The sequence below is a fragment of the Anguilla anguilla genome, chromosome 15 (genome assembly GCF_013347855.1).
Source record: "Anguilla anguilla isolate fAngAng1 chromosome 15, fAngAng1.pri, whole genome shotgun sequence".
NCBI classification, from domain to species: domain Eukaryota; kingdom Metazoa; phylum Chordata; class Actinopteri; order Anguilliformes; family Anguillidae; genus Anguilla; species Anguilla anguilla.
In genome coordinates, this window is record NC_049215.1 from 37,071,342 (window position 1) to 37,096,177 (window position 24,836).

Consider the following 24,836-nt stretch of genomic DNA (forward strand, 5'->3'; position numbering starts at 1 on the left):
TGCAGACAGCACACTACATCTCCACTGCTGGGGCGGGGGGTGGTTAGCAGCCGCGCATGGGGAGGGCAGGTGGGGGGGGGAGGGGTTTATTACCTCATTAGGAGAGGCCCCCTTTCTTACCCAAAGTATGAATATCACCCCAGTGTAATCTCCCAGGGGGGCGGGGCTTAGGGGCAGTAAATCCACAGCGGGCTCTCAGACCCGTATTCCACACTCCTGCTCGGCTGCCTGACGTGTTATGACTGTGTGTGTGCTGTCATTCACAGCTCCCCGTGCGATACACAGCATAGCCCTCCCCAAGCCGGCCGTCTCCCGTCGCCATAGCAACGCGTGCGTGCGAGTCAGGCCAACAGGCCCACGGAGACATTCCTCTGAAGCACACGTATGAAGAGGCGGACAGGCGTGTCTGTTCAGCACAACCCTACACACGTAAACAGAACGCCAGCACAGTTAATTTCCAGAGCACACGGTGGCTGTCAAACAGATCTGGAGATGTGACGGCTGTATCTCTTTATCCATTTTGTTTTTCTTTTTGGGCAAGGGTTGCAAATGTGATCACAAAACAGCTTTAGACAGTTCAGTTTTGACAAGGAAACAAAGTTAAGGCACCGGGACCAAATGCATGTTCATCACTATTCAAACACACACCCCCCCTGCCCCCCCGCCCCCAGTTCTGTTTAGGAGTGCGGGAGGCCTTGCCCCACAGTAATGCTGTAAATCCGGGGTGCGTCTGCAGGAAAGGGGAGGGCCTGGCTGTGGTCACACCTGGCACTCAGGTACACTGTGGTCCAGACCCAACCCCCCCTCCTGCTCAGGTACGCTGTGGTCCAGACCCAATCCCCCCTCCTGCTCAGGTACGCTGTGGTCCAGACCCAATGCCCCCCTGCTGTGCCTCACTCACACCGTACAGGTCGCCGCGGCTCTGGGAGGAGATGGGGATCTGCTGGCGCACGTCCGACAGGTACTGCAGGTCTGCCACACAGAAACATCAGAATAAGCCTCATACACACGACTGCACCTGCGCAGGTCTGCAGAGCACTTGTTTTCAGTCTGGCGTGTTCTGCATCAGGTGCACTGAACATTCTGATGTCCACTTATGACATGTTAGCACTGGTTTGGTTAGCACTGGTTTGGTTAGAACTGGTTCGGTTAACACTGGTTCGGTTAGCACTGGTTCAGTTAGCACTGGTTCGGTTAGAACTGGTTCGGTTAGAACTGGTTCGGTTAGCACTGGTTCAGTTAGCACTGGTTCGGTTAGAACTGGTTCGGTTAGCACTGGTTCGGATAGCACTGGCTTGGTTAACACTGGTTTGGTTGCACTGGTGTAGACGGACAGTGATCAGTATGAGCTGCTTACTCACCAATATCAGCGTACACTACAGTCTCCTCTGAGCCAGCTTGAGCGACCACCTCACCCCTGCAGATACAAACCGCCCAATTACACACCCTATAGGCCACCCAATTACACACACTATAGACTTCCCAATTACACACTCTACAGACCACCCAATTACACACACTATAGACCACCCAATTACACACACTATAGACCACCCAATTACACACACAATAGACCGCCCAGTTGCACACACTACAGACCGCCCACTTACAGACCCAATCAGAAGTGAATATGCAGTGCCAGAACAGTGTACACACCACTGTCTGCACATGCACACCGCTCATTTTACGGTGAGTCACAGACAGACGGACGGACGGACGGACACTGACCAGGGGCTGACCACGCTGCTGTGACCCCAGGCCACGTAGGAGGCGGTTTCGTCGCGGGCTGGAGAAGCTGTGGCCACATAGACCTGGTTATCCACTGCCCTGTAGTGCAGAGGGGGACACATCTCAGATCACACACTTCTCACTCCATCCCACACATTCTGTACAGAGACCCATTTGAATGAGTCTGCACAACTTACAGAGCTGTATACATTTGCTGCCCTTCCTGTGTTTGTGAAATGAGCAGGACACTGACCTCCCTCTCTGCAGCAGTTCCCAGTGGGCTGGTCCAGTGGTCATATTGAATGCTCCGGGGTAAACCAACAGCTGACACCCTGGAGTGGAATGACACAGCAATTCTGTTCTGGACTGCACATTCACTTCTGATTGGCTGCCCACTAAATGGAGGTACTGCTGATTGGTTAAAATGTAAATCACCATGTTACAAAAGCAACACAATCTCCAAAAGCCCAAAACCAAATCCTCCTGTGGTGGGCAGTATTAGAAGATGCTTTCAGGATGAAAAACTCAATATTAAAATGTAAAATTTAACTATTAAAAACGATGATGTGCAAATCCCCTACAGTCCCAATAAACTGTACCATATTTCACTGGACCAGAACTCATGTGGAATCATCAACAGCACCTTGCAGAGTAGATTTACTCTGTAACTCTGTTGACTCCGTGCTCGTGCGGTTTTCTCTGCTCTGCGGGGACGTGCTGTTTATCAGTCCCATGTGAGGACCTCACCTCTCTTTGTGTAGATCTGGGCCAGCTCCGCAAAGCGCATGTCATAGCAGATCCCTACGCCCACCTTACAGAAAGCTGAGAACATGACAGAACTCTAATCAGCCTCAGTGATCACTCAACAAATCAGAAATCTAATGAGCCTCAGTGATCATTCAACAAATCAGAAATCTAATCAGCCTCAGTGATTATTCAACAAATCAGAAATCTAATCAGCCTCAGTGATCAATCAACAAATCAGAACTCTAATCAGCCTCAGTGATCATTCAACAAATCTACCACACTTTCACTAACTCTACACATCTACCACACTTTAACTTACACTACAAATCTACAATGCTCTCGTTTACTTTACACATCTGTAGCCAATTATACATAATTAACTGCATCTACTGACTGATATCTGACTACTGAATTCCACCCTGTAGACAGACAGACGGACGGACAGAAAGGAGGATGCTCACGTGTGTCGAATACAGAAAAGCTGCTTCCTGGACTGAGTGTCTCTGACTCCTGGAAGCGGATTTTCCCAGGAACGTCGATATCAAAGAGATGAATCTGCACAGGAATGCAAGGGGACTAAACCACAGCAGGACAGTATGGGACTAAACCACAGCAGGACAGTAAGGGACTAAACCACGGCAGGACAGTATGGGACTAAACCACAGCAGGACATTATGGGACTAAACCACGGCAGGACAGTATGGGACTAAACCACAGCAGGACAGTATGGGACTAAACAACAGCAGGACAGTATGGGACTAAACCACAGCAGGACAGTATGGGACTAAACCACGGCAGGACATTATGGTATAGATATGAAACACTGCTGTCTATATAGTACTATACAGTAATACTATGCACTATATAGTATACATATTAAATATTACACTGCGTAACTTCATGCTTTTGTGGCATATTTTCATGCGAAAAAGCCTGTTTGAATTGTAAATGCACGCATGCTAAATTTGAGCAAATTTGCAGAGATGTTTGGCACTAACCTTCCTGTGTTTGAGAAGCAGAGTACCGTCCGGCCCAAAAACCGGACAGGTGTTATACAACTTCCCCCCGTCTTCCTCTGGGATGGAACCTACCGCACACACACACACACACACACACACACACACACACACAAACTGCATCCTAAACAATCTATCTCAAACACTGCGGTTCGGATGCAATTAACTTAGGACTTTAAATTAAATGCAAGAATTTTTTTTCTCACCAACACACTTTGGGTGGTTCAGTAATCACTAAAACTAACTCACCAAACTGAACAAGTGTAACACTTCAGTTTACTAGTAAAAGTTCATTCAAGTTTTTGCAGAGAAGTCTGCATTGACAATGACCCACATTGTGAATGTTTGACTTGGGACTCAGAGCTCCTAAAATACAGTGACCCTGCAGTTTCACCCCTGTTCCTCTCAGTCACGCAACAATGTCATGGTGATGTAACACGCAGGTTCACTGTCTCACCCCCGACCAGTACACTGTCTCACCCCCTCCACCAAGTACACTGTCTCACCCCCCCCCCCCCCCCACCCCACCCCACCCCACCCCACCCCCACCCCACCCCACCCCACCAGGTACACTGTCTCACCCCCCACCAGGTACACTGCGTTCTCCTTGGCTGCTTCAGACAGGAGCTGTGTGGACTCCCCAGGGATCTTCTCTGCGTACTCCGGGAAAAAGCTGGTCCCGTACGGGGAGTTGAAACACTCCTGTGGAGGTGAAGCAAAGAGCTCTGACTCCTAAAACTACACACAGCTAATAAACACAGGGAAAGTGTTTGTTTGGACACCGCAGTACGGTGCCCATTTGAGTTCAGAATATCCTGCCAAACACTTTCATTTTATAAATACAGAACTTTCCCCCAGAAAGTATCACAGTAAGATCCAATTCATTATTTTCTGCATGTGTAATACAAGGTGAAATATCTAAACTGTCTTATTATTTTTCAGGAACAAGCCATGGTTAACCTGCTTCGTTAACCATTGTTAATAAGGTAACAGTACTTAGTACAGTACATTGTTAATAAGGTAAGAGTACTTTGTCCCCCTCCAGTTTGTCTTGTATGCGTATAGCTGCAGGAAGGGGTGGAGTCGTCTGTAGACCGTGAGGTTACTCCGGGTTACTCACAGGCAGAACCACCATTTTGGCTCCCTTATCTGCCGCCTCCTTCACCAGTTTCCGCACTCTGTTCAGGTTGTCCGCCTTGACCTTTGATACGTGCAGCTGCACCACAGCCAGGCGGAACTCTGCATCACAAAGCAGTGACAGGACAGTCACCATGGCAGAAATCCGCTCACACGGCCTGCATCCTCTCTGAACACTAAGCAGGGTTCTGCTCCCTGAACACGGTGCAGGGTGTTTCTCCCTGAACACTAAGCAGGGTTCTGCTCCCTGAACACGGTGCAGGGTGTTTCTCCCTGAACACTAAGCAGGGTTCTGCTCCCTGAACACGGTGCAGGGTGTTTCTCCCTGAACACTAAGCAGGGTTCTGCTCCCTGAACACGGTGCAGGGTTTTGCTCCCTGAACACTGAGCAGGGTTTTGCTCCCTGAACACTGAGCAGAGTTTTGCTCCCTGAACAGGGTGCAGAGTTTTGCTCCCTGAACACTGAGCAGGGTTTTGCTCCCTGAACACTGAGCAGAGTTTTGCTCCCTGAACAGGGTGCAGAGTTTTGCTCCCTGAACAGGGTGCAGAGTTTTGCTTCCTGAACACGGTGCAGAGTTTTGCTCCCTGAACACGGTGCAGGGTTTTGCTCCCTGAACACGGTGCAGGGTTTTGGGACACTGATTCCAGGCCCAAGCACAGTGTTCTGGGGTTCAGCCTCTGTGTTATGCGCTCACAGAGATTAATGTCTTAGGGCTGCCGCTCATCCAGGTTTCTCCCAGACTAACCCAGATCTATCACTCCAGTAACAGGAAACACAGCGAGCCATACAGCACAGCAGCTCTTAAAGCAGAGGGTGATGGTGTTGCTACAGTGAGGAGTTATGGCTGCTTGCCTGATTAACCGTGGTGTATATTGCACATTTCTTTGACTGAAATATGAAGGTCGTAAGATAATTATTTTATGAACTGTTGCCGAGTGTGATTTTAATGTTAACGCATGCTAGAAATTTGAGGGATTGCACAATAATTCCGTCTCAAGGGTCACTGTCCAGGTTAAACAGTGGCCAGCGCATACGCAGACAGGGCTGCTTCTGGACTGCTCTCTGCTATTACGTTTATCAAGACCCACAGTTTCCACGGGAAAAAAATTTGCGCTGACTGTACTATTAATTTGTGTGAGTGAGCAATTCTCAGATAATTGCTAGAATCTTAGAATATACAAGTCAGCGAAGTCAGCTAATTACCAACAATCTATTGGCTCTACAAACACTACACTCTCAAGCTGTCGATACGTGGCACACTTATGTTAAATCCTACGTTTCGAAGCAAGCGGTCTATTATAATTTTCATATATAATCTGAATAACTTGGAACTAAGTTGTTTTACCTGTTTGCATTACTGGATCTTTTAAGCGTACGACCGAACTGTAGCTATCTATCTAGAAGTGTAGCATGCTACGTATATGCACAATACTTCATTGGTGGAACAACAGTTATGCAAAATTACAAAACTGCTTAAAATTTTTTTTGATTTAGGTTATTGAATGAAATTATATTCACTTACTCGACATTGCTTTAGCTAAAGCGGCCATAGCACTTGCAGTCACGCCAATACGTTACCCAGCGCTACTTCTGCTGTAGAGCATTTGCGCAGATCCACTGATCCGTATACCAAACTGATAGACCATCGCCTTCCTTCAATCATCACATTATCCGATCTAGGTGTTGCTGATCAGTGATTCTGCGCGGAATACGCCTACCCATGACGCCCACTATACAAATACAGTGTAGTCGTGCGCTTCCGTTTTCATCCGGGAAGAAAATTTCAATACAAAAGCACGTTGAACTTCCACTGTACTATGGTTGTACAATTATTACATTTGTACGTTATAAAAGAACGGGTGGGCATTGTTGCTTGGTGTCCAGTTTTGACTTGTCGGGTTTCTTTACAGAAGACAGAGAGACACAGACCAGTCAGACCATCTTAATGTGATAAATGTTGATTGGTCAACTGGAACCTATGCCTAGATGAGAGATGTGTAAAATTTATTTCAGACATGAATTTATACACATATTGGTTTAAGCAAAAAACAAAACAAAACAAATAAAAAAATCCCTCAGTTACCAAGCTTTTCTGTGGAAAGTGGAAAATTTGGAAATGTGACTGTAATCACAGAGACGCTCCTGTGGGCAGGACTGCTGCTGACCAGTCCGGAGGATTACGGCTGATGTCTGCATATCGGCTCGATTCTTAGTACCGTACCGCGCAGAGTCATTTCAACTGAAACGGCTTAAACTGGTCCTATAGGACTGGGAAGATGGCGGACAGTGTAAAACTCTGTTATTTAAAAAGAAAAGGCGTCTCTGCCCAATAAATAAATAAATATTTGTGTCCTTGTTTTGTAAAAATTGGAACCCAAATAATGAGTTGCAATTGTACCACCTCCCCAGCACACAGGAAGTCAGTATTCTGGTGCACACAGGCTGGTCCTGACTGCTGAGACAGGAGCTGCAGTTTGAGAGCCAGGCCTACTTGGACTTTGGACAGCAGGGCCTGGGGGTGAAGGTGGGGGTTCTGGTGATTGGGGGGGGGGGGGGGGGGGGGGTGCTGGTGAAGCTGGTACAGCAGGTGGTCATGAGGGTAGACCGGGGGCTTTGGCATAGGCACTGCCAACCCCATAGGCATCATCACCATAGCAACTGCACCAGACCACAGAGATCTAATCTGAACCCCAAAGCAGCAGTGGAACTGAAACCAAGTAGGTTATATCTGATCACTGCAGTTTGAGCTCTTTTAAATAAAATAACAATGAATTACTCCCCCCTAGTGGCTTCATGATTCAAATGCAATTTTCAACATGACTAAAATATTACTAGAACATAACTTACCTATTTCAAATTTGTTTACTATAATCAGTAGGCAATAATCGTCCGTTTCTAATCAACAGGGATAACGTTAACTGAACAAACCAACAATTAGTATAACATAATGTTTACACAGCTATAAATGTTACATTATTCCAAACGAAACCCAAAAAGAAAGAACAACAAACAAGCTTTGCTTATATTTTGTTTCTTAGAGTTGGTTGGCACACACAGGGTCATTAATAACGCGCGGGAAGCTTAAAGGACCGTCTGACCGGAAGGGGAGGAGTGAGCAGGTGGCACCATTTTTGAAAAGGAGACTGTGGACAGATAAGTTTGCGGAAGTTTTGTTTATTTTGTGCATTGTGCTTATTAGTATACAGAATAAGTGTCACTCATTATGACGGAGTTTGCGTGCCTGGCTGGATTTTCTTTGCCAACCTCCTCTACCACTGGACTTTCTACTTTTTGTCGTCTCACCGTCACGTGCATTGATGTTTTTGTCGGTTCGTTTTCTTATAATCGTCCATTTCCCACCAAAATCAAAACTAATAATTGAGCAAAAAAGAAGAAACACCGGCGCTGGCTGGAGGTCTGGAGGAAGCTCTGGTCGGTCCTGTGCATGGTCGTCATCTTCTCTGCCGGTAAGAGGGGGGCTGCCTTGCCCTTGGCAGACGTGCCGCGTTTTGTTTCGGTTTTCTTGTCGTTTGGTTGATACACTCTTGTACACTAAGTTACACAACATACAGTAGATTCGGGTACGAATATTTAGCCGTAGATTCTATCTTAAATATAGGTCTAGCGTGTTGTAGGCCCGGTTCACTCTAAGCCCATGGATTTGCGACTTATAACAATAGCTAAAGAGGGTCAGGAGAGCCCAAGTGCATCTGAAGCGGTGGCGTTTCATGCATCGGAAGATGGGCTGGTCCGCTGTCCTGACTGCAGTGCCAAGTACACTCCCACCACCATGGACCAGATGTCTCTCGGTAACCGAATAGAGATGTCTGGCTGGTGTGTACGGTCCGATGATCATTTTAGCATATGACGGAGCTCTTCCTTTAGCAGCACAATCGGCACATATCCTGTCCGGCCAGGCTTTGCTGTGAGCTGATATAGGCAGCGTGGACGGAGATGAGAAGCAGAGTGACATGGCTGAGCCTGGGGAGGTTGTAGACAGGTGAACACTGAGTCCTGGATCTCATGGGAACATTTTTATAATCCAGTTACTCACCTGAGAGCAGTGAGACCCTCATCAGTAGTGCAGACTTTCTGCTTGCCCACACACTCCAACAGCTTTGGCTGCTTTTACCCCCTATCGTGGGAGCAGGTAATCTCTCCCAGCATGCACTGCGCACTCCATTAAACACATGGGGCTGTGTGCGAGTTCCTGGGGACCAGGGTTTAGACACAGCTGGCTGGCTTTGTGTTAGTCCCCTCATTACTCAACCTGGAACAGAGCCAGCCATGGGAGGAAAGATCAGTTTGTGCATTTGTAATGAGGCTGTGGTTGAATACTGAAAATATATAATATAATATATGGGGGCGATATAGCTCAGGAGGTAAGACCGATTGTCTGGCAGTCGGAGGGTTGCCGGTTCAAACCCCGCCCTGGGCGTGTCGAAGTGTCCTTGAGCAAGACACCTAACCCCTAACCTCTAACTGCTCTGGCGAATGAGAGGCATCAATTGTAAAGCGCTTTGGATAAAAGCGCTATATAAATGCAGTCCATTTACCATTTACCATATCCTGTGGTGAGCTTGGGGACCGATACAGTACTCATAGTTAACACTAGGGGGAAGCAAAGCAACATGAACAACATGAACATGAACTATATTGCATTATATAGCATTACATTGGTGGACCTCAGACTCAGACCAAGACTTTGTGTTTATCTGTGCCTCTCCAGAACCGGTTATCTTTGCGTTCCACAGTCACGCAGCTGAGGTTAATAAAATAGAAAAAAAGGTCTGCAGGAGTGTTCATTACATTACAGGCCGTTTCACCAGCATGTGTGTGTGCGCGCGTGTTTGTGTGAGTGTGTGTGTGAGAGAGTTTGAGAGTGTGATCTATATGTGTATGTACATAAATATGTCTATATAACAGGTACTACGAGGAACTCCAAGGTATGCTGGTGACTTATCAGTCTCTCAGGTGGCCAAGCTAAAGGTCATTGAGCTGCATATCGCGGATGTTTCAGGTGTGTGTCATGGAAGGTTCATGGAAGCTGGTCTGTGAAGGATTCAGTATAAATGCCCTCTGTTTGGTTGCCCACGGGACCTCTGCTCATCTTTGTCACTTTATGGAAACTCCACTTAGCCAGACATTGTTGCATAGCGACCCCAGCCTGTTCCTGCTTGCATGGAGGCCCCACTCAGATTTCCTGGCTCAGCTTTAGTAGTTCAGAGAAGATATTCAGGAAGTGTCCCCCATCTCATCATTTGTAAGGGATCAGAAGCTAATTGCAGTTCTATTCAGCCTTTATAGTGTTTTTCTCTTATAACGATCCATGGCTGACGACAAAGATGTCAGTTAACCGTGGACTCCTTTAGCATCCTGTCTCAGTTTGTCCTCTCGCTGGGATGACAGCTGTTTAGCGCTCTTCCTCACTTCCCCCTCGCACTGCATGCACTCCTCTCCCCTAACCCGCTGCTGCCGTTCTGCGAATGTCGGCCAATCCCGCGTCTTCCGCCCAAAACGCCGTCTGGTCACCAGATAATGTGCTACAGGATAAATTGCTTCTCCATTCACATTCTTTCAATCATTTTCAATGACTGCAACATTTTTCCCTGCAACATTTTTCCCTTCATGTTGAAAGAATGGAAATGGGACAAATATAAAAGCGTGCGTGGCATGGCTACACTGGCTGCTTGAAGCCTCTGGGGCCTAAAGCCGGAGAATGGCTGGTTAAATTTAGTGACACTTTAGGCTACAGTGCTAGCATGCTAACTGTAGCCCCCTTTCTGTGCTAACTCTATCTCCCACACTGTGCTAGCTCTATCTCTCTCACTGTGCTAGCTCCATCTCTCTCACTGCGCTAACTGTGTCTCCCTCACAGTGCTAGCTCTATCTCCCACACTGTGCTAACTGTATTTCCCTCACCGTGCTAGCTCAATCTCCCACACTGTGCTAGCTCTATCTCTCTCACTGCGCTAACTGTGTCTCCCACACTGTGCTAGCTCTATCTCCCACACTGTGCTAGCTCTATCTCCCACACTGTGCTAACTGTATCTCCCTCACTGCTGATGGCTCCACCTGGCGAAAGAGAACCCGCAGAGGAGACGACATCAGCGATGGCGGTTTTGATAAGCAGCTTCACGTTCACAATTCCCACCCTAATTTAGAACGTCCAGCTATCTGCAGCCTCCTTCATTCATGAACCCCACTGCCTGTTCAGGAGGTTGTAGGTTCTCCTTTAAACACGTGATGTCACCAGCCTGCTAACCCTAACCCTGACCAACCTGCTCCTATTCACACCGCAGCCCAGGGCTAAACTCACAGAGTGGAGTCAGAGAAAGACCTTTCATATGCGGCTTTGGCATGCAGCCCAATCAACCAGCAAGGGGCGTTTGCTGGATAGCAATGAAATGCAGACCCCTGACCACCTGAACCCTCCCATACCCCCGGCGATGCAATCTGCGTTTGCCTGTCTCTACCCTGTAGAGCTACTGGTCACAGTCTTCACTGGTGCACTCCAGATTCGATCTGAGACCGTGGGGCTCATCCATGCACCTCAGTGTGGTGTCTTACCCGAATGAGCCACCCAGCAGCTGCTGCTGTGGGGGTTTAAAGGAGAGAAAGTTCTGTTTAGGAAGGCCTTGCTCCCAGTCTGGGAAGCTTACTGCCCTTTACTGAGCACCTTGGTCTGTAGCCCAGTGTGTTTATAGAATCTCATGTTCAGCACCGCAGATAAAAATCTTCGTTTTCTGGAACACATGACGCTTTCCCTGGTCCACACGAGTACCCATAAAGCCCTGTGGTAATTCTGGAGGAAAATCTAATGTGTTTTTTTTATGCCTTTTATATGGTAGGAGGCTAAATGTAGTCACTGCAGTAACCTTTCAAAGTTGCAAACCTTGTAACCGACAGTAAGAAGCAAATCTAAAGATACTGTTGTTTTAAACTGTGTGGCCACTTAAGTTATGTTTCAAGTATAATTTTTCCCAGATACGTTGGAGGCTGTTCATATATCATCTCATTCTCTACCAGAGTAAGGGGTAAATGGTCAGGGGACAGTGTGCATTCACATTTACACCAGCACCCAGACACCCTCAACATCATTTACCACTACCTTCTGCATTTCCACTGGTACTCTGAGCTAAAACGGGTGTACATTACTTGTACATAACTTATTAACAAATGTGTTTCTCCACTTTAGGAGGAAATCAGTTTGGAATTCCTGTGCACACACACACCACAGCGCCAAGTGCTTGCCTACTTCCTGTCACTTGGAGTGCTTTGTAAGCTAACAATTGCGAACTAAACTACACAGAACAGCGGGTAATTGGCCGGGAACAGAAGCTGTTTATGGGAGTCTTATAGCAGAAGTGCTTGGGTCCAGTACTGTGGAGATCAGTGGAGACTGGTGAATGTGATGTGATTTAAAGTAAAGGCAGTAATCCCATGGATTTATGGGTAATGGGGGCAGTTTGGCACAGCTGTGTGCAGTTCTGCAGCCACAGCTAAGGAGCACTCAGCTCCCAGGTAACAGAACATTCAGTCACGGGAGTGCAGGTATGTGGAGAGGTGAGGTAAGAACGTCTGCCAAATGCCTGTAATGTAATGTGAGAGGTCTGGGGGTCACAGGTCAGGGACGGACAGAAAACGCCATGCTAATGTTGGTCCGTAGTTTCTCTGTCTGGTTTGGTGGGTGATGTCATAGCAGATAATACCCTGGTGGTATTGTGATGCAGTTGGTATCCCTGGAAACTGCTTGCCTGAGCCAGGCTCCACCCACTACCTCTGACATCAGCACGTGACATTTATACAGAAATATATCTTTACTGTATATTTATTCATCACATGATTTTTTCCTTTCTGTTACTTCTTTCTTCAAGCCTGATACCTTTTGTGACATGATGTTGACATTATTGAGGATAAAATGTTTTGATCTCCACAATGTTTTAGGTGGGTGTGTTGGGTGGGATAATGCACACCTGTGTGTGTGTGCCATGGAATCAAATCAACTATCAAACTCTCATTTGTTTTATTTGTGTTTATACTGCTGATTTTGCAATGATTTATTGACTTTTAATGAGAAAATTGAATCTGTCATATTGTAAGACTGCCAACAAATCTTTGGAAATGTTTGGAATCATTTTATTATTTTTCATTGGCAGCATTCCAGCTACATGGATCTTCAAAGCATCAAAACGTTATTCTGTTTCATCTGATGAAATGGTATACAGACAACAGAACCACAACAACAACAAAAGAAAAAACAAAATGCTTGAAGGAGCCCCTTTCATCCTGACAGGCAGATCTGAAAATCTAATGAGGGCTTTGGCACTTGAGTGTAGAAGTCATTTCCTGTGGAAGGCAGGTCCAGGTTTAATATCTCCATTCATTATGCAAACATGAAGCTCCACAGACTGCAGTGTACTAATGAATATCAAGAGCTCTTATTTTATTTCAAAAATACGTGTTCAATGGGGCTGGTGATTGAGATTTCACCGCGGCAATGAAAAAAAATTTCATCAGCTAAAAGGTTATCCTGAAAATCCACAGGGGAGCATGCATTATATATGTATGCTCAGAATGCCTGATTGCATTGGACTGATGCAGTAAATGAATCTTTCAGCTTGTAAAACTGTTAAATCATTGTGCAGGAGGAGAGGTAAAGTATATTTGGTTTTTCCTCTGTGCAGTACACACAGAGGAGATGGAGGAAGCGAAGGAGGGAAGGAGACAGGAAGCGATGGAGAGAAGGAGACAGAGGAAGCGATGGAAGTGTGGCTGAGTTTCTGTGAAATGAAAACCCGTCTCCCTCATCTGTGACATCAGCACATGTGACACCAGAGCATCTGTGACATCAGGCCTATGCCCTCCGTGAGACCGGGCTCTTGGGTAACAATCACACAAAGTCACTTCACCCAATCAAGATAGCTAGCCTGCACAGTCACATACATTACTGGCAAAGTGATGTGCATCTCGGCCTGCGACCCAGCTATGCAAATATCACACATTCAGGACTGATGATAAATTATAATGGCTTTACAGTGATGGAGATCAAGTGAACTCTTCGCTTTGACAGCACAGGTTTATAACTGATCATTTACGTGTGACATTTTGTGCCACTTTGACAATGCAGGGGTATGTAACCCATCATTTTGGCAATGCAGGGGTATATAACCCATCATTTTGACAATGCAGGGGTATATAACTGATCATTTTGACAATGCATTTACAAGCCTGATTCTCCTCAAGGTGAAAATGAGGTCTGTTCTGTTCAGGACTTTTAGAAGCATTCATCCTCTCTGTGCTTCTGTTTGAGTTTCCTTGAATTATGTTTGTACTGGGAACACTGCTGATTGGGTGCATCTATACATTTCCACGGGGAGAGATGCCAAGTTCCATGTATTTTAGAGAACAGTATCTGTTTTTAATTTATAGAAGTACAATCGACAAAGTGACATTTTGTTTCCAGGATGCTAAAGTAGCTCACAGTACAGGACTGTATGGTACTGAGTGTTCAGGCTTTTAAGCGTACACATTAGACCGATGATATATATATATATATATATATATATATTCCAGAGAGTAAACTCACATGTGTATTCTCACTTTTAACAAAGACCAAAAAAGAATGTAGAGAAATTGGCTCATTATCCATGCCCTGCTTTTCAATTTATTAATATTTTATATTTATATATTTATATGTATATTATGCACATAAGCTTCATTCTGAATGTTCAGTTCAATTGTCAGGACACCAAAAGATGTATTCAGGAGCACAGTGTTCTGTAGCACAGTGTTCAGCAGTGCAGTGCTGAGGAGCACAGTGTTCAGTAGCACGGTGTTCAGTAGTGCAGTGCTGAGGAGCACAGTGTTCAGTAGTGCAGTGCTGAGGAGCACAGTGTTCTGTAGTGCAGTGCTGAGAAGCACAGTGTTCAGTAGTGCAGTGCTGAGGAGCACAGTGTTCAGGAGCACAGTGTTCTGTAGTGCAGTGCTGAGGAGCACAGTGTTCAGGAGCACAGTGTTCTGTAGTGCAGTGCTGAGAAGCACAGTGTTCAGTGGCACAGTGTTCTGTAGTGCAGTGCTGAGGAGCACAGTGTTCAGTAGTGCAGTGCTGAGGAGCACAGTGTTCAGTAGTGCAGTGTTCAGTCGTGCAGTGCTGAGGAGCACAGTGTTCTGTAGCATAGTGTTCTGTAGTGCAGTGCTGAGGAGCACAGTGTTCTGTAGTGTAGTGCTGAGGAGCACAGTGTTCAGTGGCACAGTGTTCTGTAGTGCAGTGCTGAGGAGCACAGTACTGAGGAGCACAGTGTTCTATAGCACAGTGTTCTGTAGTGCAGTGCTGAGGAGCACAGTGTCCAGGAGCAGTGTTGAGTAGGACAGTTCTGTATCACAGTGTTATGTAGTGCAGTGTTCAGGAGCACAGTGTTCAGTAGTGCTGTGCTGAGGAGCACAGTGTTCAGTAGTCCAGTGCTGAGGAGCACAGTGATCAGTAGCACAGTGTTCTGTAGTGCAGTGTTCAGGAGCACAGTGTTCTGTAGCACAGTGTTCAGTAGTGCAGTGCTGAGGAGCACTGTGTTAAGTAGTGCAGTGTTCTGTAACACAGTGTTCAGTAGTGCAGTGCTGAGGAGCACAGTGTTCTGTAGCGCAGTGTTCAGGAGCACAGTGTTGAGTAGCACAGTGTTCTGTAGTGCCATGTTCAGGAGCACAGTGTTCTGTAGTACTGTGTTGAGTAGGACGGTGTTCTGTAGCACAGTGTTCAGTAGTGCAGTGCTGAGGAGCACAGTGTTCTGTAGTGCAGTATTCAGTAGCACAGTGTTCAGGAGCACAGTGTTGAGTAGCACAGTGTTCTGTAGTGCCGTGTTCAGGAACACAGTGTTCTGTAGCATTGTGTTGAGTAGTACGGTGTTCTGTAGCACAGAGTTCAGTAGTGCAGTGCTGAGGAGCACAGTGTTCAGTAGCATAGTGTTCAGGAGCACAGTGTTTCCCCTACACAGAGGCAGCAGCAGTACAGCAATTCGGCTCGATGTCTGGAGCTTCTGCTAAAAAAAACTAATAATTTTGAGCTGTGCTTGGAGGCAAATGTTGGCTCAGAATAACTTATGAAACAAAGCTGTGGCTGACATTATTTAGCAAAATGTTTTTTCTTCGATGCTAATATCAGCAGAACATTAATCTTTTGCCATATTGTTCGTATTCAGGTATGAAACTTGAAATGCAGTCATTTGCTTCCGCTTTTAAGTCAGCCTGTAATACGTAAGGTGTAATGTGTAATAACCTGTAATAACCTCTTCAGTCGTTGTTGGTTATTTCAGGGAGCATTATGGGAGTCTGTTATGGTGTGTGCCGTCCCATCGCGTACATACTGAGTGCTAAACGCGTGTGAATGACTGATGGGCGACTGGCTGTATGGTACTCCTGAAAGAGATGCTGGCACAAACATCGGCGAATCAGCTGTGTGTGTGTGTGTGTATGTGTGTGTGTGTGTATGTGTGTATGTGTTTGTGTGTGAGTGTGTTTGTGTGTGCGTTTTTGTTTGTATGTGCATGCGTGTTTGTGTGTGCGTGCGTGTGTGTGCGTGTTTGTGTGTGTGTGTGCATTTGTGCGTGTGCGTGTTTGTGTGTGAGCGTATGTTTGTGTGAGTGTATGTGTGCATGCGTGTGTTTGTGTGTGCGTGTCTGTTTGTGTGTGTGTGCGTGTGTGTGTGTGAGTGAGTAACATTGAGTGGCTCCATAAACCTGAGAACCTGGTGAAACCCACGCTCTGCTGCTGGAAAGAATCCCAGGGGAGACACTGACAGTTATCAGAACTTAGAGCTTCACTTCCTTTCTGTAAAAACCCATCACCCATAATCCTTTTCCATTATGATTGAGGCCAAAGGCCATGTGGAGGAAAGGTCCTCTGGAATGACAGCTCTACTTGCACTTGCATAATCCATGTGACAATCCACTAACTTACTGAATACCTCAAATATCTGAGTTTGTGTCCAAGATGAACATATCAGTCTCCCGTTCCGTTGCATAGACAGTAAAGGCACTGTCACAACTGCTGTCTGGTGGAAAGATGGTCATGCCGATTACCTAGACATTATGATAGAGTCCGTTTTTCACAGTGACCCTAATATGTGAGAGAGAAGCGCTAGGGGTGAACGGGTGAAGGTGGGGAGGAGAGATCTCCCCTGAGAGTTGGGGAGGAGAGGAGAGATCTCCGCTCAGAGTTGGGGAGGAGAGGAGAGATCTCCCCTCAGAGGTGAGGAGGAAAGATCTCCCCTCAGAGTTGCGTTGGCATCACCATCTCCACATCTTCAAGCAGCTAAACCCAGTTAGCAGTGCTTTCAGTCAGGCTCCTATCATCCTGGTTCAGAGAGCTGCTGGAACAAGTCTGTACCACTGAAGAGGCACAAGCGGAAAAATATTTGTTCGTTCATTCATTCATTCATTCATTCATTCCATCCCTCCATCCCCTTGTGGTGTCTCATTATTTTCAGTGTGCTCCAGCCCCCTGACCTTCCTTGGGGAAACACTTCTCTGGCTCTTCCCCCTGGATGAGTTGCTGCTGGTCCTCTTGTTATTTGTATTATCCAATCACATCCAATCTGCATATATCCAATCTAATAACTTAAACATAAATTAAGGTATGAAAAAAATTTAAATTCTGAAGCGCTGGCATGGATTTAAAAACCCTTAGTTCTGTGGGCAGGAGCTTAAGATCCCGCTGATGGCCAGGGTGCTGGGGCTGGACCTCCTCAGCCTGGTGTTCCTGCTCAGGAGTAAAGGCTTTTAACTCTAACCCTCAGCCTGGTGTTCCTGCTCAGGAGTAAAGGCTTTTATCCCACGCGAGCGCCTTTGATGAACTTTATCCCCTGTTTCCAAAGAGCACCAGTGATTGAATTCTACTACACATTGAAGTTCCCCTTGTAGGCTACTTCTTTACTTAACATATGTTTATGGGGAAGAACTCTCATTACATTGCATTACATTACAGCCATTTAGCAGACGCTCTTATCCAGAGCGACTTAAACAACTTTTATTTTTTATTTTTTACATAGCATTGAACTGATCCGTAATGAAAGACTATGTGCTGTGCAAAGGCTCTGACCTCCCGGGGCCTTGGACTGGTGTCCCAAATGCATTAATGATCTAATTAGCGATTAATGCAGCAGCTTTTTTATTGGGTACTTGTACAGACAGGCCTGCGAATGACGAGCCAGAATAGATTGAGAGCTATGATTAGCGTCTCTGCTGGGTCTGGCTGCTGGAAGATTCTGGCCATGAAGGAAAAATATTCCGAAATTGCAGGGAAACAGGCCTACAGATGTCCGAGCCTGTCTTTTAGTTGAGTGATGTATTTAACAAGGCTTAGTGCACCGTGTGTGTGTGTGCGTGTGTGTGCATGTGTGTGCACGTGTGCGTGTGTGTGCGCGCATGCACGTGTGTGTGCTTGTGTGCATGTGTGCGAGTGCGTGTGTGTGTGTGTATGTGCTGTATGGAGGCTACCATTAGACTGCTGCTCAGCTGTGTTGCGTTAGACAGGGCAGGTCACCTCATCTGCTGACTTCCCTTAGCGAGTTTGAGCGCGCGCACACACACGCGCACACATGCATGCACGCACGCATGCGCACACACGCATGCACGCACGCATGCACGCACGCACGCACACACACATGCACGTTAGACAGGGCAGGTCTCATCAGCTGACTCCCCTTAGCGAGTTTGAGCGCGCACACACACGCACGCACGCGCGCACACACATGCACGTTAGACAGGGCAGGTCTCATCAGCTGACTCCCCTTAGCGAGTTTGAGCGCGCGCACACACGCATGCACGCGCGCACGCACACACACACATGCACGTTAGACAGGGCAGGTCTCACCAGCTGACTTCCCTTAGCGAGTTTGAGCGTGCGCACACACACACGCGCACACACGCATGCATGCATGCACGCACACACACACATGCACGTTAGACAGGGCAGGTCTCACCAGCTGACTTCCCTTAGCGAGTTTGAGCGCGCACACACACGCACGCACGCACGCACACACACACATGCACGTTAGACAGGGCAGGTCTCACCAGCTGACTTCCCTTAGCGAGTTTGAGCGTGCGCACACACACACGCATGCATGCACGTGCGCGCACACACACATGCACGTTAGACAGGGCAGGTCTCACCAGCTGACTTCCCTTAGCGAGTTTGAGCGCGCACACACACGCACGCACGCACGCACACACACACATGCACGTTAGACAGGGCAGGTCTCACCAGCTGACTTCCCTTAGCGAGTTTGAGCGTGCGCACACACACACGCGCACACACGCATGCATGCATGTGCGCGCACACACACATGCACGTTAGACAGGGCAGGTCTCACCAGCTGACTTCCCTTAGCGAGTTTGAGCGTACCTGACTAATGGCCTTCAGGTGCGCGGCTGAGAAGGAAGAAAAGGCCCCAGGATCAGTCGAGGCCCAAATGAAGGTAGGCGATGTGAAAATACTGGCTGTCTGTGTGTAAGCGGTTTATCTGGAGTCACTCCCTCTTTCTGGTACAATGTCCTTAAGAGCGGCTGAGCTTTTGTTAGCATGTCGTGGTCACAGTGCTGTGTTTCAGTCGCTTAATATGAAACTGCTGTGTTAAAAGGATGCATGTAAGCTCAGGAGAACTGCCCAGCATTCCTGGGATGGCAGGTTATTCACAAGGTCAATGTGTGATAGAGACTGCAAGAATAATACCGTTATTACTGTCTGTGACTGTATAAAGACAGTAAGTCAGTATTATTGAAAAGGCTTTACCAATGTAATAACTCTTTCAGATTCAATTCAGAAGTACATTGTTTATGCGGAATTATGCAAATTAACCTACCCCTCTGATCTGATTGTTTCAATATGATTATATGCACTGGAGGCAGTATTTAACTGTATTTGCTGGGAGAAATCTCTCTTCCGAAACATCTTTATCACATCAAAAATGGCAGATGTGTCCTTGATCCTAGTTATCACAAAACTGCTCTATTCTGCTCACTTACTCCTCTGCATTTCAAAGGTATCTTAAACAGCAGGTGGATGGGGAAGCTCTCTGAAAGTAGGTTGCAGATATGCCATGTTTGCACCCCCCCCCCCCCCCCCCAAACAAAAAAAGAGAAAAGATTACTGCTTTGAAAAGGGTGTGCTTTTTGTTGCCAGTCCAGCCCCTGGAGATGCCTTCCTGATGACCCAGGATTATCTCTGCTCCTGCCAGCAGCAGCTGATGATGTCGCAGGCAGTTTAGGTGATGAGGACAAACAGACTGTTTCTCTGGCTGCTATATTTGGAATGGAAAATGGAAACATACATATTTGAAACTGAGGCTGTGGGATTCTGTCGACACTAACAATCTGGAAAAAATGTCAGATAACAGGGGATGTGGATCTCTGTAGCACACGACAAAAGCCCTGTCTGTCCTTAAGAAAGAACCATGATGCACTCACCTGTGCTATTATAGCTTTCATAAATTCCTTTCCAAACTGGAGCAGCTATGTTTCAAATGCAGATGGATTACAGGCCGTAGGCCGTAGGTTGTAGATATAACAGTCACCCTGACGGTGATGCAAAGACACTCTTAAACCACAAGTTTCTTCTCATTCTCTGAAGCATTTTGTAAATAAATGAGCTGATTTATCCAGACCTGGCAGGGCTGAAGGCTCTTTAATCTGTGGCATAAGCTCCTGTATCTGGTGCTCTGTGACATAAGCTCCTGTATCTGGTGCTCTGTGGCATAAGCACCTGTATCTGGTGCTCTGTGGCATAAGCACCTGTATCTGGTGCTCTGTGACATAAGCACCTGTATCTGGTGCTCTGTGACATAAGCACCTGTATCTCGTGCTCTGTGTCATAAGCACCTGTATCTGGTGCTCTGTAGCATAAGCACCTGTATCTGGTGCTCTGTGGTATAAGTAGCTTTACCTGGTGCTCTGTAGCATAAGCACCTGTATCTGGTGCTCTGTGACATAAGCACCTTTACCTGGTGCTCTGTAGCATAAGCTCCTGTATCTGGTGCTCTGTGGTATAAGCACCTGTATCTGGTGCTCTGTAGCATAAGCACCTGTATCTGGTGCTCTGTGACATAAGCACCTGTATCTCGTGCTCTGTGTCATAAGCACCTGTATCTGGTGCTCTGTAGCATAAGCACCTGTATCTGGTGCTCTGTGGTATAAGTAGCTTTACCTGGTGCTCTGTAGCATAAGCACCTGTATCTGGTGCTCTGTGACATAAGCACCTTTACCTGGTGCTCTGTAGCATAAGCTCCTGTATCTGGTGCTCTGTGGTATAAGCACCTGTATCTGGTGCTCTGTAGCATAAGCACCTGTATCTGGTGCTCTGTGACATACGCACCTTTACCTGGTGCTCTGTGACATAAGCACCTTTACCTGGTGCTCTGTGGTATAAGTACCTGTATCTGGTGCTCTGTAGCATAAGCACCTGTATCTGGTGCTCTGTGACATAAGCACCTTTACCTGGTGCTCTGTAGCATAAGCTCCTGTATCTGGTGCTCTGTGGTATAAGTAGCTTTACCTGCTGGTTACATTTACATGTTTGAAGTCCGTCCTGCTCATGAGTGTTCTGCTCTGGTCAGATGGGGAACGCTGGGGGAGTTAGAGGTCACGGGGTCACGGATCAGAAGGTCATGCTTGATCTGGAGCTGCTTACACAGCTGCTGTTACATACAGCCCATTTACACATACAGCTAATTTACACACACACAGCCCATTTACACACACACAGCCCATTTACACAGCGGGCATTGCACTGAAGCAGCTCAGGTTAAGTATTTTGTTCAAGGGTGCAACAGAATCAATTATTCCAGCACCCCCAAAAGCTTAAACGGGTGAACAGGAGGACCCACCATTATTCCCAGCACCCCCAAAAGCTTAAACGGGTGAACAGGAGGCAGCACTTCTGCACGTTAGTCTTAATGTGTCTGTAACCTGAGTTTCAGGTGCAGAACTGCATTAATCTTAATGCGTCTGTAACCTGAGTTTCAGGTGCAGAACTGCATTAATCTTAATGCGCATGTAACCTCAGTTTCAGGTGCAGAACTGCATTAATCTTAATGCGCATGTAACCTCAGTTTCAGGTGCAGAACTGCATTAATCTGAATGCATCTGTAACCTGAGTTTCAGGTGCAGAACTGCATTAATCTGAATGCGCATGTAACCTGAGTTTCAGGTGCAGAACTGCATTAATCTGAATGCGCATGTAACCTGAGTTTCAGGTGCAGAACTGCATTAATCTGAATGCGCATGTAACCTGAGTTTCAGGTACAGAACTGCATTAATCTTAATGCATCTGTAACATGAGTTTCAGGTGCAGAACTGCATTTCTCCGACAGGTATGTCCCACGCGGTGGAGCTGCCAGTTTCTTGAGGGGAAATAAAACGCTCCCTACACCCGCAGATAATGTATTCCTCTTTAAAAAAGCCCTGTTTACCACTGTGCTGCAGGTGCAGCTGCGATTTAGTCATGAAGATGATGAAGATGACGAAGATAACTGAAATTGCTTTAGACACGCCTCCGGTCGTCACTGCAGAGTGTGCTTGAGTTTGACAGTTGCGCTGTGACTGTGAAATTGGGGGAAATTGATACAAATGGCTCTTTCTGTGATTATTCTGAAACTGCTGTGCATTTGTTTTGGGTTGGGTTGATACTTATTGGTTCATGAAAGTAACCCGTCTTTTTTTTTTTAAGATAAAAATAATTTACTCCAGCTGTGATTTTTTTCTATGAATACTTACAGAGAGGAAGAACAATATTATTGTTCTCCATAGGCAAATATTATTCACAAATGTAAATTTAGCTGTAAATTTAGCAATAAAAAAATCTGAATTACAATGAAGTCAAACAGCTTATTCTAAATGATTACCTTCAAAAGCAACAAAGCTTTGAAAACAATGAATTTGTGATTGTTTTGGTTACTCTTTCTCCCAGCCAATCAGCTAGCTCGCAGTTATAGAATAAGAGAAGGCAGGCCAGCAGTGAAAAGGGCTGTGTGCAGTGTGCACATTTAGGTACGTGGGGGAAGGGGGGGGCAGGCAGGCCAGCAGTGAAATGGGCTGTGTGCAGTGTGCACATTTAGGTAGGCGGGGGAAGGGGGGCGGCGGGGGGGGGGGGCAGGCAGGCCAGCAGTGAAATGGGCTGTGTGCAGTGTGCACATTTAGGTACGTGGGGGAAGGGGGGGTAGGGGTGCGACAGACCCCACCCCACCCCACTGAAATCTAAACTGTGCTCATGCTGCCAGTTTTCTAATTGGATGGTGATGTCATAGCAAGCAGGTGCAGTATACAAGCCAAGCGGACAGCTTCATGCAGATCTCGCTGGACGTGTGTATTCAGATAGTTTGAGGAGTAGTACTCTGCAGTACACTGGCTAGGGCTGTGTAGTGTACTGGTTACTGCTGTGTGGTACACTGGTTAGGGCTGTGCAGTACACTGGTTAGGGCTGTGTAGTATACTTGTTAGGGCTGTGTACTATACTGGTTAGTGCTGTGTAATATACTTGTTAGGGCTGTGTAGTACACTGGTCAGTGCTGTGTAGTATACTGGTTAGTACTGTGTAGTATACTTGTTAGGGCTGTGTAATATACTTTTTATGGCTGTGTAGTGCTCTGGTTAGTGCTGTGTAGTATACTGGTTAGTGCTGTGTAATATACTTGTTAGTGCTGTGTAGTATACTTGTTAGGGCTGTGTAGTGTACTGGTTAGTGCTGTATAGTATACTTGTTAGGGCTGTGTAGTGGAAGTGGGATTCTGCTGTTGTACCCTTTAGCAGAAGCACTTCACCAGCGACTTCAGCACATATCCAGATGTTCAGTATGCAAAACTTTAATCTGTCTAAATTGCTCTGGATAAATGCCAGGATATAATTATGACACTATTTTTCTGTCTCTCACTGTGAGAGACTGTGCTGTATCCTCACTGTGAGAGACTGTGCTGTATCCTCACTGTGAGAGGCTGTGCTGTATCCTCACTGTGAGAAACTGTGCTGTATCCTCACTGTGAGAGGCTGTGTTGTATCCTCACTGTGAGAGGCTGTGCTGTATCCTCACTGTGGGAGGCTGTGCTGTATCCTCACTGTGAGAGGCTGTGCCGTATCCTCACTGTGAGAAACTGTGCCGTATCCTCACTGTGAGAGGCTGTGCTGTATCCTCACTGTGAGAGGCTGTGCTGTATCCTCACTGTGAGAGGCTGTGCTGTATCCTCACTGTGAGAGACTGTGCTGTATCCTCACTGTGAGAGGCTGTGCTGTATCCTCACTGTGAGAGGCTGTGCTGTATCCTCACTGTGAGAAACTGTGCTGTATCCTCACTGTGAGAAACTGTGCTGTATCCTCACTGTGAGAGACAGTTCCGTATCCAGTAGACTGTAACCAGTATACTACAGAGCCCTAACCTGTATACTACACAGCACTAACCAGTATACTACACAGCCCTAACCAGTATGCTAAACAGGCATAACCAGTATACTAAACAGCACTAACCAGTATACTACACAGCACTAACCAGTATACTACACAGTACTAACCAGTATACTACACAGTACTAACCAGTATACTACACAGAGACTGTGCTGTATCCTCACTGTGAGAGACTGTCAGAGCCCCTGTGTGTGTAGAGCTCTACAGTGAATCATTAGGAAGTGGAAATGTAGTAGTGATAATGCACTAAGTGATAATGCACTCTATTGTTACTCGTGTTCCTGTATACCAGGTGCAAATCTCACCCCACCATCTTCAAGATGTTTTTGCCCATCTACCTTCGGTTTTAGTCTGGCCTCCTTTGACAAAATCCCATGTTATGTGGGTTTGGAAAGGTCGATTGACGTTTCTGACTTGAGTCCTCTTGAGTGGATGCAGAGTAAAAAAAAATGAGTTGCTAATCCTCTCTAAAGGCTGTGCTCAGCTGGAATGAAACTTTTGAAGTGCTGCCTCGTGCTTGACAGGGATTCTCTTATTGGCATGTGGAAATCTGATGGAATTACTGGTTTATTTTTTACTAATTCTCAAAGTAGAACCACAAATTCTGTCTGGCCCCACCTGGAGATGAAGCTGATGGTCTGATTTGATGCATCATGAATATTTATTAAAGAGACATGACCAAGGACAATACTGTGCCAATGGCTATGCCCTTGGACACACCTCCTCATGAATATGCATGAAGGCACTTTTATATATTGCCAGAAATACCCT

The 24,836-nt window shown here is 46.5% G+C and overlaps 2 protein-coding genes and 1 long non-coding RNA gene across 4 annotated transcripts in view; 1 reads left to right on the forward strand and 2 right to left on the reverse strand.

Moving 5' to 3' along the window:
• Positions 1 to 487: 487 nt before the first annotated feature.
• nit2 (nitrilase family, member 2) lies at positions 488 to 6,296 on the reverse strand. Its single transcript, XM_035392582.1, has 11 exons — positions 6,152 to 6,296; positions 4,612 to 4,730; positions 4,073 to 4,193; positions 3,474 to 3,562; positions 2,937 to 3,030; positions 2,476 to 2,550; positions 1,982 to 2,060; positions 1,729 to 1,827; positions 1,362 to 1,417; positions 873 to 972; positions 488 to 833 (listed from the first exon to the last, which is right to left on the reverse strand). Exons 1-11 carry the CDS (start codon positions 6,177 to 6,179, stop codon positions 812 to 814), a joined length of 882 nt encoding a protein of 293 aa, XP_035248473.1. The 5' UTR covers positions 6,180 to 6,296; the 3' UTR covers positions 488 to 811.
• A 1,358-nt stretch (positions 6,297 to 7,654) lies between these two features.
• Positions 7,655 to 24,836, forward strand: part of LOC118213622 (5-hydroxytryptamine receptor 1F-like) — a 61,177-nt gene continuing 43,995 nt past the window's right edge. The window contains exon 1 of one of the 2 annotated variants that reach the window (XM_035392619.1): positions 7,655 to 8,096. The gene's annotated coding sequence lies outside the window, so the exon portion shown is untranslated. Of the gene's footprint in view, positions 8,097 to 19,007; positions 19,097 to 24,836 lie in introns of those variants that run through there. The other variant, XM_035392622.1, reaches the window with a different exon arrangement.
• LOC118213623 lies at positions 7,788 to 8,774 on the reverse strand. Its single transcript, XR_004762475.1, has 2 exons — positions 8,684 to 8,774; positions 7,788 to 8,610 (listed from the first exon to the last, which is right to left on the reverse strand). It is a non-coding gene; the product is annotated as an uncharacterized LOC118213623 (long non-coding RNA).

Excerpts from the sequence above, each read along its gene's own strand:
- nit2 (XM_035392582.1), bottom strand. The coding sequence starts at position 6,179 with ATGGCCGCTTTAGCTAAAGCAATGTCGA. Across the intron at positions 4,194-4,611 it reads CCAAAATGGTGGTTCTGCCT|GAGTGTTTCAACTCCCCGTA; the intron begins GTGAGTAACCCG and ends TCACCTCCACAG. Across the intron at positions 3,563-4,072 it reads CGCAGTGTACCTGGTGGGGG|GTTCCATCCCAGAGGAAGAC; the intron begins GTGAGACAGTGT and ends TGTGTGCGGTAG.